This window comes from Poecilia formosa, unplaced genomic scaffold, assembly GCF_000485575.1.
Source record: "Poecilia formosa unplaced genomic scaffold, Poecilia_formosa-5.1.2 Scaffold236, whole genome shotgun sequence".
In the NCBI taxonomy this organism is placed as follows: Eukaryota; Metazoa; Chordata; class Actinopteri; order Cyprinodontiformes; family Poeciliidae; genus Poecilia; species Poecilia formosa.
In genome coordinates this window covers 585,282-603,331 of record NW_006800175.1, presented here as the reverse complement: position 1 = coordinate 603,331, position 18,050 = coordinate 585,282, and the positions used below count along the sequence as shown (strand labels likewise).

The 18,050-nt window shown below is 39.1% G+C and overlaps 1 protein-coding gene across 1 annotated transcript; it reads right to left on the bottom strand.

Moving 5' to 3' along the window:
- Window positions 1-542: 542 nt before the first annotated feature.
- Window positions 543-15,069, bottom strand: ankha (ANKH inorganic pyrophosphate transport regulator a). The gene is made up of 12 exons (XM_007569104.2): window positions 14,661-15,069; window positions 11,500-11,716; window positions 11,199-11,317; window positions 10,933-11,016; window positions 10,037-10,207; window positions 9,820-9,954; window positions 8,699-8,791; window positions 8,520-8,612; window positions 4,149-4,278; window positions 3,322-3,445; window positions 3,089-3,188; window positions 543-1,319 (listed from the first exon to the last, which is right to left on the bottom strand). Exons 1-12 carry the CDS (start codon window positions 14,754-14,756, stop codon window positions 1,212-1,214), a joined length of 1,470 nt encoding a protein of 489 aa, XP_007569166.1. The 5' UTR covers window positions 14,757-15,069; the 3' UTR covers window positions 543-1,211.
- Between the last annotated feature and the right edge of the window lie 2,981 nt (window positions 15,070-18,050).

Genomic DNA, 18,050 nt, shown 5'->3' with positions numbered 1-18,050 from the left:
CAAAGTTCGTAACACGGTGGATGTGCCGCAGATAGAGCTCATGATGGAGGTCTAAGTCATCGACGCCGCCGTCACGGGTTCAACTCCCGACCTGTTGACCTTTACCACATGTCTTCATACTTGGCAATTTCTGTTTCAAATAAAAAGCCAGTAGATCAAAAAAAAAAAAAAAAAAAAAAGCTGTATTCTTGTTGGTTGAGCAGCAGGCTCAACTGATGCTTTTCAAAGATTATCTAAGCTTTTCAGGCAAAAAAATGAGAACATATTTTGCATAGCCCATAGACATATCCTAACCTGTTTAAGGGTTCAAAATAAGTCAGTTTTAAACTTTGTTTCATGTTTCTTCAGACATTATTGTCAAAGCCATCTCAGTCCATCTTCGTCTTTCATCCGAAGTTGACGGATTTGGTCAGATGTTTGGAACTTGGACACGATCAGGTCCAGACATGCATCACATCCGGGTTAGGAATGAATAAAGCAGGAAAGTCCTGACTTCAATCCCATTTAAATTTTGCCTCCAATAATTCCAGACAACAGAAAAGGTTAATAATAATAAAGCAATTTATTTGTAAATAAGAATGCCTATACAGTATATACATACGACAGTCTGAATACTAGCAGGAAAAAGGCTTGGCAAAACAAAGTGGGTCCAACTCCCAGACAGAACTGAAAGGGAAACAGAGAGCTATTCTTGAACACACAGTGGTTTGATGAGGGATTCCTGACCCCTTGCAGCAATTAAATATACACAATCCAATATAAACAAGAATCTGTACACCATTGTATGCAAAACACGATTGCACAACCCAATAAGTTCCACATTGTGTCTGCGTTTGAATCCAACAAGGTCCCGCTGCCTAAACTGATAAAGTAACATGAAATGTTGAGCTCTAGTTTTTTTTTATTTCTTTATGTTTTTTTGGCAATTCCACAAACACCCGGCTCATCGTTCCTGCTGCTGAGGAGAAATTTCCCCCGTGTCGGTTTCCCTTTTTAACCAGTGAAAACTTAGGAAAGGATACACACCCAGCTAAAGGGAAAGGGCTAACCAGAGACAGTATTTACACAGATGGGTTGGAGGTGCATGGCTTTCTTTACAGTGTGCGTTTCGATAGTGTGCAGGTTGACGCCTCGGACGTTTTCCCCAGTCCGAGCCGCCTCGTCTTCTGCAGACCTTCCTCGTCAAGGTCGTCCTCCTGTGCTTTGGACGCTCACTCCTGCTCCGCCTCCTCTTCCACCTGGAGCTCCTCGATGGCGTCCATCTGGTTGGGGGAGTCGCCTCCCTCCACAACCAGCTCGTTGGACATCTCGCTGTTCCTCTGAGAACAGGAATGAGAAATGCGCGTTCAGGCGTCAACGAAGAAAGTGAGAAAAAAGATTGCAGCTGCACAGTAGATACTGCTGATAAGTGCTGACAAAACGCAGCGGTTAAATAAATATGCTCCTACGTGACGACACAATAAACTGGACCCTGCAGAACCTCCACTAACTGTAAATCTTTGCAAAGTAGAAGAATTTGCAAAGATAGTCTAGCTTTCCAACCACACGGCCAGACAGATTTAAATGAATGCGGCAAAAGCAAATGAGGTGGATTAGTGAAGCTTTCTAACAACAGACATGTTACAGTGGAATATCGTCTCTGCTACCTGGAAAGCGAGAACTAAAAAAAAAACCAAAATAACAGTGTTCAGTCAGAAGCCTCTTAAAAATCGTTGAAAGACTGACTGGACTACTGGAGACGTTTCCTACGCACAATGACTCTGAAGATAATTGGATGCTGTGAATCAATTTAACTTTCTTTTGGGATAAATAAAGCTTTTATTTAATTGAAAATTTGCCACATCGAGTGGATTAATGCTGAAAACTTTATTTTTAGTATATATTGGGGATTTCTCCTTCAAAAAAAAAAAAAAAATCAGACTTTAAAACAGAAAAGATTTGTTTTAAAAACATTTTAATGGATGGAGCTGAAGTTGTTGAAACGATTCAATGCAGTGAAATGATTCATCATTATTATTAGATAAAAAGTGTAAGGTCAACTTAAAGGTGAATCAAGGGTTAAAGGAGGATTTCAGCATTTTCTACGTTTGTATGTATGTGTATATATATATATATATATAGAAAAAGCTTTCCTCGAGATCCAGCAACCGGTTAGATTAACACAAAAGGAACAAGAACAACAGGAACCATAATTATACAGGCCATGTTCAGGAAATAATAATTATATGTTGCATTTGTTTATGTACTATGAACGTTACTATTAAACCAGATCATAAATGTGTGAAACGCAGAACATGTCTCACTTTGAGGTTAATCTTCATTTTCCAATTTTTCTTTGTTCTAACTGATGCTGGTTCATTCTTGTTTAGAGGCACAAAGAAATTTCATTTCAGTTTTCTGTTTTTAAGATCAAATGTGGACTAACATGAAGTCAAGTTTGCCTTTTTAACTTCGTTTCCTATAGGATATGTCCCGAAAGTCTTCAGATTTAATTTTGCAGTAAGATGTTTAAGAGAACAAAAGCAAAAACAATGGCGATAAGCATCAACAATCAGGACTGGCAGCCTCAGGTTTTCTGGGCTACGCCTCCAGAAATGTGGTCCATCTGGTATGGGAGAGAAACATTTCCACGGTACGCTGGAGTCAGTCCAGATTAAAAAGTCGATACTCTTTTCAGACCAGATCATTCCTGGTAACGTTCAAGCGAGTTATCGTGTTAATTTGTCCACCATAAAGGTGAGTTGCATTAGCAATGACCTTGTCTCCAGCTGGCACTCACTGAGAGCATCTGTAATCAGAACTGTGACTATAATAATAATAACAATAATGGAGGAAGTTGGGTTGAGGTCTGAGAGGAATTCAAATGATTGATTTGAATTCAGAAGGTAATGACCTTCTGGATGCTTCCGCCATTTACGGTGTTCATTGCTGTATATTCACAAACGCTTTCCTGTCAGACTTTTCCTCTTTGCTGCCATCTCTGAAAACAAACGTCAACATTCCCATTCGACCTGAACGCTTCGTTTATAATTAAAGATGGCAGGAAACGCCTTGTTCTAGATACGGGGAGGGGAGTGTGAAAGCTCACCTGTTGTCTATAAACATAGCAGGCTGCTATGGCGACCATCGCCGATTCCCCGACGAAACCGGCTAAGAGGGACCCGACGCCGAGTGTGGCCCCGTGGACCCTGCAGCAGAGGATTACTTTAATCTGATGCCTTTCTCATCACGTCTCCACATCGGTGAAGGCGAGTTCTTCTTTTTCCAGCAGCTGCTCTGAACGCAGTGCTACGAGTCAACTCTGCTGCTGTGTTCACTTACCCCATGTAAGGCAGCACAACCAGGCTGATGATCAGGACGACGATACGCAGAACGGAGCTGGGAGCCAGGACGAAGGTCTTTTTCAGGGTCATGAGCCATCCTGTCAGATGAGCCCGAACGGTCACTGCAAACACACAGAGGAAGGAGGCGTCAGGGACACGTCCCACCTCACAGGGCCGAGTCCAGGTTCTCTTCTAATGGCTGGGGCACAAACTGTACGAGGGACAACACTGCAATTTTTAAATGCACTGCAGCTTTAGATTACATTGAGCAGTGGAATAACTAAACTATAATTAACCAAACAAAACACACGGATCTGTTTAGCAGTAGATTTGTTTGTTACAGTGACTTAAGGTACAAGCTAATTTATCTAGGGACACAATTAGCTTCTAGATAAATATATATATATATATATATATGCTGAATTTATTTAACTTAATCAACTTTTATTAAATTATTATAGACCACAAATATAGTCATAAATGTTTAATTATCCCCTTTAAGAAGGTTTTCTTTTCTTGGTGCAGTAGTCTGAGGGTGGTTTTCTTATTAAACATCAACCTGCCAATAGGACTAGAGATGGAAATCTTATTTATATTAATGCCAATAATGTCCCATTTAAAAAAAACAAACAAACAAAAAAACACACAACATAAGGAGCATTTCTGTCATGTACTGACTAGGAGTTTGGACAAAACTAATCTCTGTACGCCACGATATGATCAAACTAATTGGCGGCTCTTGTGGCGATGGCCAATCAGATTTCAGGGCCAGTCAGAGCCCTGCCCCCTTCAGCCTCCCCTACGAGCCATGACCTGTGACCTCACCTGGCATTGGGAAGAAGGAGAAGATCCGAAGCGGCGCCACGCAGAGCGTGGCGAAGGTGTACTCCACTCCGATGACGTCCACCAGGATCTTCTCGGACACACGCGGGGTCCAGAACAGCACGAAGCAAAGCTGAGCATTGGAACAAACAGATCAATTATTCTTCAGGACCTGCTTTAGTGATTTTTACTGCAGCTGAACGTTTCAGGCCTTTGAAGCTCTGGCAAAATAAAAGGAGCTGCTTAGTCGTATTAGCATCGCACCTCAAAGCACCGTGATCAGGGCATCCGAGGAGGAAACCGTCTGATCTGATTATGAATAAAACATCCACGTGTTGGAAAACCATCAAATGGATTCAAAATGACGGTCGATAACTATCCTCTCCACCAAGACAGGGCAGTAGAGCATTTGTCTGACACAGATGCATCATAGTGCAGCTTCAGAAGCTCTCCCTGATGACTCGTCAAGTGTTGCAACTCTGAGCAACAGCAGATCAGCTGGTGGATTCCTGCAGTTCAGTTATGGAAAACGGTGAGCAGCTCAAGACGATCCAAAGAGCAAAGCCGTTTCAACCGCTGCGCTTTAAAAAGCTTCGAACGATTAATCAGACTAATTGTGATGAATCGAATAATTCTCAGATAACTTAGTAATCAATTAATTGACTGGATTATACAAATTCTTCAAAAAAAAAAAAAAGGCCATTTGCTGAAATAAAGCAGTAATTAAAACTAAACCATAAAAAAATAAAACATTTGCATTTAAAATATTAATTTTTTTAAGACCCTTGTAATTGCCCAAAATTCTCTGGTTCCATAAATTTAGCTTCATTTGGTTGAAATTCTGAAAAAAAAAAAAAATTATCTTTATAGATTATTTATTAATTAATCCAAAAATTAAATCAACAGCACTACACTCTATTGATCCTAAGTCAAGCAGAAAGGACTGAGTTAGAAGTATTGTTTTCATCTGCAGATCCAGCAAAAAATGATCAAACGTATGATAATGGGATTCATGTCATTGCATTTTAGGCAATTTATTTTCATTAAAAAAATACATTTAATTGTTCATTTGCACATCTAAATGCATTTCTAAAATTGTTTTAAACATTTAAGGGTTTAAATGAAATCTACAGAATGTGCCCATTTTTTAATCCTATTAATCGTCAGAATAACTGACAGATTAATCAATAACTAAAATAATCATAAGCTGCAGCCCTAATTTCAATCAGTCATCCGTTCCTCAGGATGACTGAGGAACCCAGTAGTGATTTAAAGATGCCAAAGGTTTCTGCAAATCTCGGGTTTTCTGGAAGTTTGTTCCAGAAACCAAAAGCTGCCTCCGTTTGTCTCTGATACAGCCGAGTTGCAGAAGTCCTTCAGGGATTCAATTAGTGCATCCAATTGAATTTATTTCAGTAGCTCAATTAACAAAACTTAAATTTAAAATCTCCATTTCATTTAAATTTGTAAGATTCTGGCTTAAGGCTACCAAACTCTAAAATTCAGTTTCTCAGGAAACCACCAACGAAAACGATTTTTAAACTCAGAAATGTCAACATGATTAAAAGTCTGAGCATGTGTTGTGCAGTATATAAATTTAACATTTTGTTGGGGTTCATTTTGCATGAATTACTCTATAAATTCATTGTAGCGTGGAGGTCAGCATCATGGTTCTGCTCAGACATTCAGGACGCTTTATTAACGGCTGTGTCTCCCAACTCCACAGATACCATCAATAAGTGAAGCATTTTCTGTCAAAAATCGCCCAGAAATTTCTAGATTCATTTCACATTTTAAAAGAAAAAAGTAGAATATTGACAGGTTTTTGAAAAACTGTCAATCTGCAAGAAAAAAAAAGGATGCTATTCTGTGATTAAAGGGAGAAAAGTACAATATTAAAACCAAGTCTGACACATCAGACATTTGGTTTAAGTGATTACTTTATGGGATCTACACTTTGAACTTTGGTAAAACAAGCAGATGAGAATCCCTGACATTTATCATCTCAATTTTAGAAGATCTCTGGTATTTTGTGACAAAAGTCTGAATTTATAATCTTGATAAGGATCCAAGTTGTTTTGTTCCTACCAATGTTGGAATATCCTGGTTTAAATGTAGTAAATTTATACCTTCAGTCATGTGAAATTGCCTTTTTGCAAATTTTTAACTTTGACACCAGAAAATATTAAAGTTGAAATTATTCCCAAATTTTCAGAATAGTTTGGCTAAAATCCAATTTTTTTCCCCCTTCCATCTAAAATACCCCCCAATACTTGTCGCATTATCACATGTAATTTAAAATCTTCATAAAAACTGGAATTTGAGTTTTCATTTGCTACAACTGATAATCAAACCCAACTAAAATACATCTCTCAGTGTAATAAGTCTAAATCTACTGAAGTAAATCTTTGATGACTTCAGGTGTTTCAAGAGCTTCAGTTGCTTGATGAAGGGTTTAAAACCCGATGCTCTGGTTTCCAGACTGGTCCCAGCTGAAGAAACTGGACTCGTCACTTGTTTTCCCGTTTCTCAGCTGCTGTTAATTCTCACTTTGAGCTGCAGGTTGAAGGTAAACCAGAAAAATGAAAAACAGCTGAAAAGATGAGGATTCCAGAAAGATTGGGCGATCTCCTGAACCAAAACGTGAGAATGGATTACCTGCCAATTAGTAGTTTTGGTTCACCTCACCTTCTATCATCACTTTACTTGGACACGGTCACATCAGAGTAATCTGAAAGGCCTCGGGCAAAGCCTTCTTCTGCTCTGACTCAGCTGTGGCAATCTCCTCAACAAGCTGAGACATCCTAAACGATGAGCTTGTTCTCATAAGGTTGAATTACACGTTGATCTCTGTCACACACACACACTCTGGCTCCGCTTTGGTTTTTTCCTAGTCTGCTTTACATAAGTTCACAATCACAGCAGGTCTCGACACGTCGGGATCGTGATGATCTCTGCACACACCCTCATGTTCTTGTTGACAACTTTAGGACTCTACATCTGGCGTGACAGTCTCCTCCCCTTTGTTTTTTAAAGACCAAAACATTACCCCAGATTTCCTGTTTATCCTCACTGGAGCAGAGAGAAGTGACTTGAATAATTGCAAAAGCACAATTGCACACCAATTGTGAGAACTGAGGTGGGATTGATGCTCAGCTCTTCAGGAAAAACACGCTAATGTAGACGCCTGCATCACCGCAATCCAACACCAAGTCTATTTGCATAAAGGCGCCATCTCTGAGCATTAATATGCTCTGTAAGTTCTAAAGATTTTCATAATTTACTCATTGTGAATTTATTTTTGACTGGGTCGACTGCAGGCAGCTTGAATAAAAAAATTCCAGCATGTTTCAGCACAACACCTAGCTGGTTATACGAGTCCTCAGATGAAACACAAGTCAAGTCACAAAAACAACTATAAACATCAAGCAGCTGTGCTCTTTTATGAACAAACCGTTCCACATGTTAGCTTGTTGCCTCAACACAAAAACAATCCCTGAAGCCACTGAGGTGATCAAGTTGAGAGTTTCTGCAAACCCCTAACTGGTAAAAGAAAAATTCTAAGACTGTGAAGTTGTCAGATCATGACAATTTTTCAAAGCTAAAGGAAAAGCAAAAACATGCTTATGTGTTCATTTATGTGTAACCAGCAGGTTTCTAGTTGATTTAAGTTATTTAACTAGTGGGTAGTTGAGCCCATAGTGCAAGATGAAGACTGAAACGCAGTTTTGGCTACCATCTGATTTAGTTTTTGGTAGTTTTATGGATTTATTGAACTGAAATAATCATTCAATACACAATTTGCAGTTGCACTTTCAGACATACAACTCATGACGTGGTGCAAACTGTTCATACAAGAAAACATGTAAACACTGAAAATGTTGGATGATGTAAACATGACGACATCATCCTCCAAACAGATAAAATCTGTTTCCCATTAGGCATTAATTGGTCGACAGCCATAATGAATATGAATAAACTGCAGTTTGCTCAGTATTCTGTCTTTTTCCCATAATTGCAAATGTCCCCAACCCACTTCCTGTCTTTGGTCAGTCTAATCAAGTCCATCTAAGTGCCAAAAATATTTGGAAAAAAAAAAACAACATTTTTAATGCTAAGACAGTGCAGTGCTGCATGGATTCATACTATGAAGGAAATTTGATCTATTTTGCAGCTAGAAACCTTAGCTCTGATGCAAATTAGCATATTATTTAATAAACTGACAAAGCACTTCGAAACTGAGAAGTGCAAGGAGAAAGATGCAGGGTTTTCTCCAGAGTATGTTGCAATTAGCACAAAACACATTCAGATTTGTGTTTGTAATGTGACAAAATGGGAAAAACTCTTAAGGGGTGTGAATATTTTTGTGCTTACCGTGAGCGACAGGGCCAGACAGCAGAAGGTAAACTTTTTAATGTGCGATTTGTTAACCGGGCTGTCAGCATTCATCTTGTTGCTGGGATTGTTCTGTTGCAAAAAAGGTCCAATTGTCGTCATGCAGTACGCCACATCTAAAATATATAAAACTGTAAACACTGCGGCGTCCAGTTTACCTTGTCAAAGGCCGGGTACACGGCTCTGAGCTCAGTCAGCCAGCCGTAGGGCATGTGACCCACTGGGTATGTGGCTGTGAGCACCGCCACGGCCTGCAATGACAAACACAGGACAGGTAGAAGTCACCCGCGCGCCGTCACTTTAAATCTAAAAATACCAGCCGGCTAAATCCACCCCGGCAGCCTAACAACAGCCAGTCTGGGAGCCGCACACGGCACCTCTCACTTTCCCAGAAGTTTTTTTTAGAGATTCATCTCTGGACAGCCGCCTTGAAGCTCACCGTTGTCTCGCCAGCGACAATAGGCAGGAACAGCAAAGCCACGCAGGAATGTTCTCGAGCCGTATAATCATGCCCCGAGTTTCACATTTGAGTGGTGAATCACTCAAACAAACCACTGGCAGTCCGCGCTGTCACCGATTTCCAGTCAGTTCGTTTTTGGTAAACAGCTTTTTTTCCTTATTGTCTCTAGTAGCTGCGCTGGTCTCTGTGAGGCAGAACGCTCCAGAGGGAGTCTGGCATTTCAACTGGGGAAATCCAGGGTATCTGCAGGTTTCAGCAAGTCAAATTTAAGACCTTTTTTAATGCCACCTTGAATGAAATTTAAGATTTAAAAGAATAAATAAATATAGGGGATGGTTGGGGGAACTTGAGATGTTACAATCAAGCATAGCAAAAACTGAGAACCTGGCTTTGTACCCTTAAGAGAAACAAAAAGCTAGTGAGCTAACTAGCTAGCAAGGGTACATTAGCAGCGAGTTAGTGGTAGCCACAAAAACCTCGAGTCACAGAAAGAAGAAGAGGTTTGTATGCGACTCAAACTTTTACGACAGAAAAGTTCCACAAGGAAAAACTTAATTAAACAGTCCTGTCACAACAAAATTTAAGATCTGCGATTAATGTATTTAGTACCATCTTACATTTTTAAAATGAATTTAAGACATTTTAATGCATTAATGTTAGACACAAAATGTAAGACTTTTTACAGATGCGCAGACACCCTGAAATCCAAACACAGCTGAAGAGGTATTAGGGAACTTTAGCAGCAGCTTTGCTTATAAAAGCATCTTAAATGTGCATAGATAATGAGGTGCCGGCATGATGTCTACTCTACGCACGCACCTCTGTGGCGTCGGCGGACCCCTTGAGGTCTCGAGACACAAACAAGTTGACGATAGGTCGGCTGATGCGCTGCGTGGCCAAGATGAGCGCCAGTGGCCACCAGAAGCTGAGCATCTTTTTGATTGTTGCGTCGCCCTGCAGAAGCAAATGAGCAATTTGTTCATTTTCATTCTTCACGTCTTGTAAAAACTCCTCTATCCAAAGGGACAGAATGTACCCCAACGTCGAGGCCGCTGGAGTCTGGAATGTTGTCATGGATGTTGCAGTAGTAGCCGATACAGACGATGCTGAAGCGGACCAAAGCACCCATGTACAGGGAGAGGATCGGGATGAGAATGGGCTCCACGCATTCCAGGTTACTGTGCAGGAAAATGGCCACGAACACAATCTGCAGGGAACAACACATTATTCATGCCAAAATTACTTAGAGCTGCACATGTTTAATATTAATATTATAAAACACAGTTTGGACTGCAACATTTGTAGGTTGTTATATTTCAAATGTCAGAAATTCACACTTTTTATAATTTACTCAGCACAAAGTATTTGTCTTTTTACAACCAAATATTTACAATAAGCAGAACGGAAAACAAGTGAACTTTTCTGCACTTAAATCTGCTTTTATTTAAATTTTTTAACTCAGATGAATATAGCAAGTGTTTTAAAAGACAGTGAATCAAATCCTTGTTTTATAAATGAGAATAAATTTCTTCAATTGACCTCAAAAGAATTTAAAACTAGATAAATTTCTTTTAATAAAGCAAATGTGCAAAATCCTTTCCAAATTTAAAACAAATTAAACCCACTTTATTTGCTTCATTTTAATTTCATTTTTAATTTCCTGGCCCTGGAGGAAATGATTTTCTCCAGGTGACAAAAAGTTTGGCCACATAAAAACTTATGCTGGCCCAGATTTGGCTCCCGGGCCTGAAGTTTGACGTGTGGATGGATGATTTAAAGAACAAAACAAGGAATAAAGCCTAGAATTCTAATATTTACTTTCTTTTCCCCCTTTTCCAGACTTCGGAATAAAGTCCCAAACTTATTCAGGCGGAGAAACTCTGAAAAGAAGCATTTTTTCAAATGAATAAAAAAACAAAAGCATCTCGTTACCTGAGCCACGACATCAGAGATGGAGGCAGAGCCCACAATGACACTGTACTTATGCTTGAGGAGGATGCCTGCATGAATCCATGCCTGGAAAAAAAAATTAAAATTAACAAAAGGGTTATTTTACATTTTAAAAACTTTCATTTTCTTTTTTCATGTGAAGAGACCAGAATCAAACAGAACTAAAGGATTAAAACCTTTCTAGGTCATGTGCGCTTAAATACATGATTTCACATGTGGATTAATCCCAATTTTTTCCAAACACTCACCATTGCATCCAGTAAAGGGAACGCAGCTAGGTATAAGAACGCCTTTCTCGTCTTTCGCCCAACAGATTCATCCACTTGGTGGAGCTTATTGATGATGTAGTATCCTAAATCTGTGTAAGCTAAGGTGAAAAAGAAAGACAATATATCAGACATCTTTGTGACCGTTTTGAAAAAAATCTGATTGTAAATTCTCCCAGGAGAAAAAAAGCCGTCAACAAAAACTTTAAAATCCACCAAAAACATCCCGCGCAGGACGCGGTTTAAGCGCAGGGTGTCATCACCCGAGCCCTTAAACACACACCTATCAAGATGTGGAGGACGAAGGCGATGACTCCGGCCGTCAGCATGCACAACACGGCCTTCCTCCGGTCGCGCCTGCTGTTCACAAACACCAAGCCCACATTCTTGAAGTCGCTCATGGGACCGGTGAAGAACTTCATGAGGGAGTAGGCCAAGCCATAGCTGGCCAGCATCTCCACCGTGTCCTCCTTGACGGTGGCTATGCCCCGGTTGAGAGCCTGGATGGGACAGAGGAGATAGAGAGACGGTGCAGAGATAAGAACAGATAAGTTCAGATAAAAACTTTAATTTTTAACAGTCTGTCACGTTGCAACCACTGGTTTGAATGCATTTTATGTTATTTGTGGAGAGCAAGGAAGCAGAAAGATGCATCTAATACTCAATATGATATACAATCCAGTGAAAGCAATGCACTGAGAAGAAATTGAATTAGTGAGTAGAGTTCACTTTATCTCATACAGCTGTTTTATGAAGGCCGCACAGGCTGGAGAAGCTGTAAAGATCAACAGCTATATGGCGAGATATTCTTTTACCAGGACAACCTTTAGTCGTGCTCATAAATCTGGCCTTTATGTTAGAAAACAAAGACATTTATTTGGAGTGGAGAGAAGAGGCTTTTGTTCGATGAGACCAAAACTGAACTTCTTGTTTTTGAGAAAACACTGCAGATCATTCTGAACACATCATCATCGTGGTCGTCAGTAGGGCCAGGGAAGCTGGTTGGAGTTGATATAACGATGGAGGAGATAAACACAAGTGAATCCTGGGAGAAATGCTGTTTAAAACTGCAACAGCCGTAAGACTGGAGTGGAGGTTTATCTTCCAGCAGGAGAACAAACCTAAACAGACAAGAGCTTCAATCGAATGGTGATATGTTTTAATGCTGCATTCCAGTTACCTGGAAAATGGAAACTCGGAGTTGAGTTTTGACACCAGCGTCCTCGTTAAGAAGTCAGACAAAATGGCGACTCTTAAAAACATCATTTTAACCTTTATTCCATACACAAACACCACTTTTAATTTGTTCAGTTTAGAATTGCAGGATTCGTGTGACACTTAAATTTCACTCTTATATGTATATCCTACAAAATAAATATGATTTCACCCAATCTTACTGTTGTAAGGCAAAGTCAGCCTTACAAGGCGAAACTTGTGAAGGTAGTCGGAGTTGCTTCCAAAAGTCCCAGAGAAAATTTTTGACTAGGAAGTTGGAATTTCCCACTTCCAAGTGCAACTAAAATGTAGCATAATTACATCTCTGCACCAACACAGCTGAAATAAATGACTGAATGGCATCTAGTTTGACAAAGGTCTGCCAACGACTCACTCATTTGATTCAGGTATGTTAGTGCAGGGATGCGTCTAGAGGCTGCAGGATTTTAGCTCGAGGAGCTGAAGATAAGATGACGAGTCTGAGACAAAAATGAGAAAACTGCTGCTCTCCAGGCATACAAAGAAAAGGCAAAAATGTGAAAAACTGCAGAGATAAACCTTCAAAAATGAAGCAAAGCTGGTTCCAGAATATGTAGCCCTGAATACAAATGTGCCTCATGGCTTTCAAATTTAAATGTGTGAATCATTTTGAAAGCCAACACCCTTAACCAGAAGTCTGCAAACTTTCCAATCCAAACAGCTATTTTTGCTTTCAGTCCAACAACCGCTAACCTGTTTAGATCCAAACAACTTTTAAGTTTTTGATAAATATCTACTAAATTTCACACATTTTGGCAACCAAATTATTCAAAGTGCTCTATAAGATGAAAAACTTGAAACGGCAGCAAGAAACCTTACATTGCAGTGGTAAACCATTTCATTTCTATTTTTAAGTATAAAAATAAATGAAAGCAAAGAAGGTGGATATATTTTTCCAATGGGGCAATTAAATGTACAGAAAATTATATATAAAAAAAACATTACTGGTACTTTTGTTGCAAAAAATTGTTTCATTAAAACACAGAAAACTTCTAAAACATGAAATTGTTATACCTATATTTAAAACCATTAGCGGAGTTTAGCCAAAGTTATTAAGAACTATTGTAAAAGGTCCAATGAGCAACTCGCAGCTCTGGAGCCTCAGGTTGCAAATTCCTGCCATAAAACATGGGAACAGCACCATCATGCTGCATCATCTGCTTCACAAATACGAGCTGCCTTGTGTTGGTCTGTCACACAAAATCCCACCAAAGAAAATCAAGGCTTGTAGCTGCAACATGACAAATACGTGGAAATGTTGAATAGGAGATAAGCTCAGAGCGGTGGCATGACTTTGTCTAACATTATCTCTGAGCAGAAGGCAACTTCTCCCAACAGTCCTGCAAACCACTGGTTATCTGGAATAGTTAAGTGACATGTTTGGATCAAGTGACAAAGACCCAAACACTGAACCAAACCAGTGGGTTCACTAAGTTACGCGACCTTAAGATCTCCAAAAGCCTGATTGTTCTGACTACAATTTATAATCCTGGTACTTCTAAACCACGTTAAGAAAGAGGAAAAAAGTCTTTCAGAAAACATGAGAAATCCAGCTGCTTCCTATTCAAGGACCTGGAATTATTACTGTGGGATTTTATTTTTAAAAATTGAAGAAATTGTACCTTTAGCTCCTTTAAGAACACCCTTTAACTTCAGGATAGCAGTCACAACAGCTGCCCCCCATTTCCCCTTTCCTGGTGTGTGTGTGCTATTTATACCATCCTACAGAACCATTACATAAGCATAATCCTGACATCTCTAAGCCTCAGTGTGTTTTATGCCATCAGATAAACCCATCTGGGGCAGGAAATATCCAAAGCAGAAAACATGATAATTACAGGGCTAATCTGTGCTCTGAAAACCACAAATCCAACTGCCTTAAGATATATAAACAAATTAGAAGGATAATGTCAAGTGTAAGTGAGAAAAATAATAAATCATAGCATTACATGGCAGTAGCGACGACGTAAAAAGGCCTTCTTTTTTATTTTTAGTTGAATAACGAGCCTGCAGGCTAAGATAGCTGCAGTTGTGCGAATAAAGATGTCTGAAACGGTCGGCGACAGATTTAGAGGAGGTTTCATAGGTTTTAAATGATGCTAACCCGACACAAACAACTGTTAGCGAGGAGGAAATAATGGTTGGAGGGTGCTGCGATCTGTAGCGGTGTTTGAGGAAGAGGAGCATTACCTGTTCTCCGAGGTCGATGGCAACATTGGTGATAGCCAGAGGCACCAGGAAGCGGAGGAGAGGCCAGTAAGGACTGAGGGATGGGAACTCCACCATAGTACAAGCCGCCGGGATGACAGAGCGAGGAGCATCTGCCTCAGTCTTGTTTGGTTAGGAGGAAAAAAAATCAAGGAATCCAACGACAGTGAGGCGGTCAGAGAGAGCGGGGAGTGTTAGGAGGAGATAGCGGCGGCAGCGCGTTGCTCGGTGCTGCCGCTGCTGCTGAGAGGATCCGAAGGTCAATGGGAATTTCAGAGCGGCGCATCTTCCTTGAAAACCATCTTCGAACAGACGGGGGGTGTTGATTGGAGGAGGAGGAAACGGAGGTGGGGAACCGCCAGGTGTTTCGGTGGAGGAATTGCCTGACTATGAAGCGATAATCCAAAGTTGGTTAAATAAATAGTTTGGCTGCGCTCTTGGCCGCGCCTCCGCTGGGCAGTCACGACCCTCCCAGAAGGCTGGATCCCGCTGCTGCTAAACCCGCAGGTGCGTGTGGCATCACGGTGACATCAGACGCACGAGAGAGAGGGACAGACAGGAGTCACCACACATAAACAGCTCCATTCCGGGAGAATATATACACCCACATTTCTCTCTTTATGCAAGCAATTCAACAAAAGCAGAGTAAACGCAGCCTTGCTGGCTAGTCTAAATTAAAGACTGAGTCAGCAGTTTGCACCTAAATATGATGTTTATAGTTCACACTGCACAGTACTTTGGTCCCATAAACATAATGTTACCTTTTGCCTACAGCCCTTGTGCTAAGGATAAACAGAGCAGATCTATGATGATTAAAGGTTTGTCAAAATCTGACACCTAGTGGACAGTAAAGGTAGTACAGATATTCTTTCATAAGTATGTCATATTACTATTACAGATATACAATTTAGATTTTTATTCTTAATGTTGGCAATATTAACTCTAATTATTTATTAATACCTAAAAAAGTTTTATTTCTATTTTTAAATAATGTATTAGTTTTTAAACTACATTTATTTCCATAAATATCCAAATTATTATTGTTATTATTATTATTATTATTATTATTATTATTATTATTAAATCTTGTTTACATTTTTATTATTATTACTTACATTTAACATTTTAACATTCATTATTTTGTTTTATAATCTTCATGTATGATGAGAGAGACAGTTTTTCTCTGGATAATATTCATTTTTTTGCATATGAAATGAAATGAAATGAAATGAAATGAAATTTTATTCGAACATGATACAAATATAAAATAAAATAGTGCACAGTAACAAGAAGTGCATAAGAAAGAAGAGAAAATACAGATTTTTTTGTTTCAGTTATAAAAATAAATATTTCAAAAATATATTTACCAGGACAGACAGCCACCTGACATTGGTTGTCTATCAAAATATTTAATCTTGTTTTCTTGTTCAAAAAGTTAATAATTTGTGAGCAGCATAAACATGTGAAGCCTTTGTTTGGATGCTTAAGTTCACTTCTGAACGTGGGAACAGCTACATAACCAGAACAAAAGGAACCAAAACAAATCTTAACACATGGTCAGATTGCCAGCCTTGTCTACAGGTTTCAATTATGGTGACCAACAACAGAGCTGTTTTTGTTCTTTTTGTTTGTTTTCTTTTTACCAGATTCCCAAGTTCCTTTGTGTAATTCGTTTAACCACTGATGGCTGTGAGAACTGACAGTAAAGGCTTCTTACACAATTTTCAGTCAAAACACAAACTTGTTGTGCCTTTGTCAGTTGCCTGAAGGAGGGTCCGCTTTGCTTTTAATGGGTGACACTAAATTTTATGGGGAAAAAGCCTTGTTTACCTACAAGTTCACTTTGTGGGTCCGGTGTCTCAAAATGGGACTGCATGTTGCTAAGCAGCTTTGTGGTTTTCTTGTAAAATAAATGCAACATCTTGAAATAACATAGCAGCCTAGTTAAGAGGTAAAACCTATTTGCCTGGTGCTGGATTTGGCAGCTGGATTTTGTTACCTCAATTTGCACTTGCACTTTAGTGTTTAAAAGTATTAAATGTCCTACAACTTTTAATATCTCTCAGGAGATGAGGTCTGATCTCTGTGTGACGCTCTTATTATGGACCAATTTTAACAGAAAATTGAGATCAAGGGCGTAAATCTCATCTCATTATTAGGGGGGACCATAAACAGATAAATTTTTTTAAGAGCAATTTTGGGGGGGACGGGGCAAAGTTACAGTATAATCTGGTTTATTTTGTTTTTTGTTTTCAAGCTGCACCATCAAAAATGACTAGTAAGTAGCAATGAATAACAAAAGTGTTTTTCTCAGTAAACAACCTGTTGAGACCCATAGAAGTCAAACTAAGATTCAAATGTTGCTTAGATATGAGTTTGGTTCAGTGTCAGATCTAATCTCTGTTACACCTTTACAAAAACTTAAGGCTCTGACTAAAAACAAGTTTTAATAAGTAACTCCACTTAATAAAATTCCTCATAAATATTGATTTATTGTAGTGGTTCTCAATACAAGTCATGTGTTATTTAAATTATAACTTAAGTTGCTTTAAACATTTTTGTTTAAAGCAACTTAAGTTATAACATAACTTAAGTTTTTTGGGCAGGGGGTTCATTTTAAAACCTATAAATATGTAGGAATTTAACATTTGGGAAGTATTACTTAAACTTCAAGGTCAGCACCAGAGTTTTATAGAAAAATATTCAGATTTTATTTTGTGGTATTAAAGGCTCTACTTTGAAAATGATAAGAAATAAAGGTATACTTCATTTTGTTTAACTACCAGCTGCAATAGCCCCTCTGCTCTCGGCTCCCATACAGAGCTGTCAGCCAATGGTAATGCTCAGCCGCTCCTTCCCGTTTCAAACTCTTCTTATTAAAGTAAGAGTTAGAGAGCTACATATAATTGAAATATTGGCTGCCTTCGACAGAAAAAGGAGCTAAGTCTATGAAAGCAATGTAGCAGTTTTGCTAGTTTTGATTTCCAAGACGTTAGGAGGCAGTTTATCACGATTCAGCCAAAGTAATGAAATAACGAACTGTGGACTGATTTGTGTTGTCAATGTTTCTTCCTATTGAGCAGGGAAAGTAAATAAAACGTGTTACATGTATTTTGCTTTAAGCATTTACTTACTGCAGGGCTTTTTGTTAATGCTGCAGAGCCACAGCTAACAGATAGCTCCGGCACGTTCAGCAGCGCAGCTGTTGCTCCTCCTACACTTTGGACTGAACCATTGTTCTAACAATAGTGGGGGGGACTTAAAATTAATTATTTCTTTTTTTTTTCTTAGATGAATGGCAGATTTACTTCGTTCTTTGTTTCTATTGCCTTTTTTATATTGATATTGTTTAAATACAAGGGTTTCTTTAAT

What these genes read in the sequence shown, in the direction of transcription:
- ankha (XM_007569104.2), bottom strand. Translation starts at nt 14,756, where the DNA reads ATGGTGGAGTTCCCATCCCTCAGTCCTTACTGGCCTCTCCTCCGCTTC. An exon ending in CCATCGACCTCGGAGAACAG is followed by an intron (nt 11,717 to 14,660) that starts GTAATGCTCCTC and finishes TGTCCCATCCAG; the next exon opens with GCTCTCAACCGGGGCATAGC. An exon ending in GTTGTGCTGCCTTACATGGG is followed by an intron (nt 3,189 to 3,321) that starts GTAAGTGAACAC and finishes CCTCTGCTGCAG; the next exon opens with GGTCCACGGGGCCACACTCG.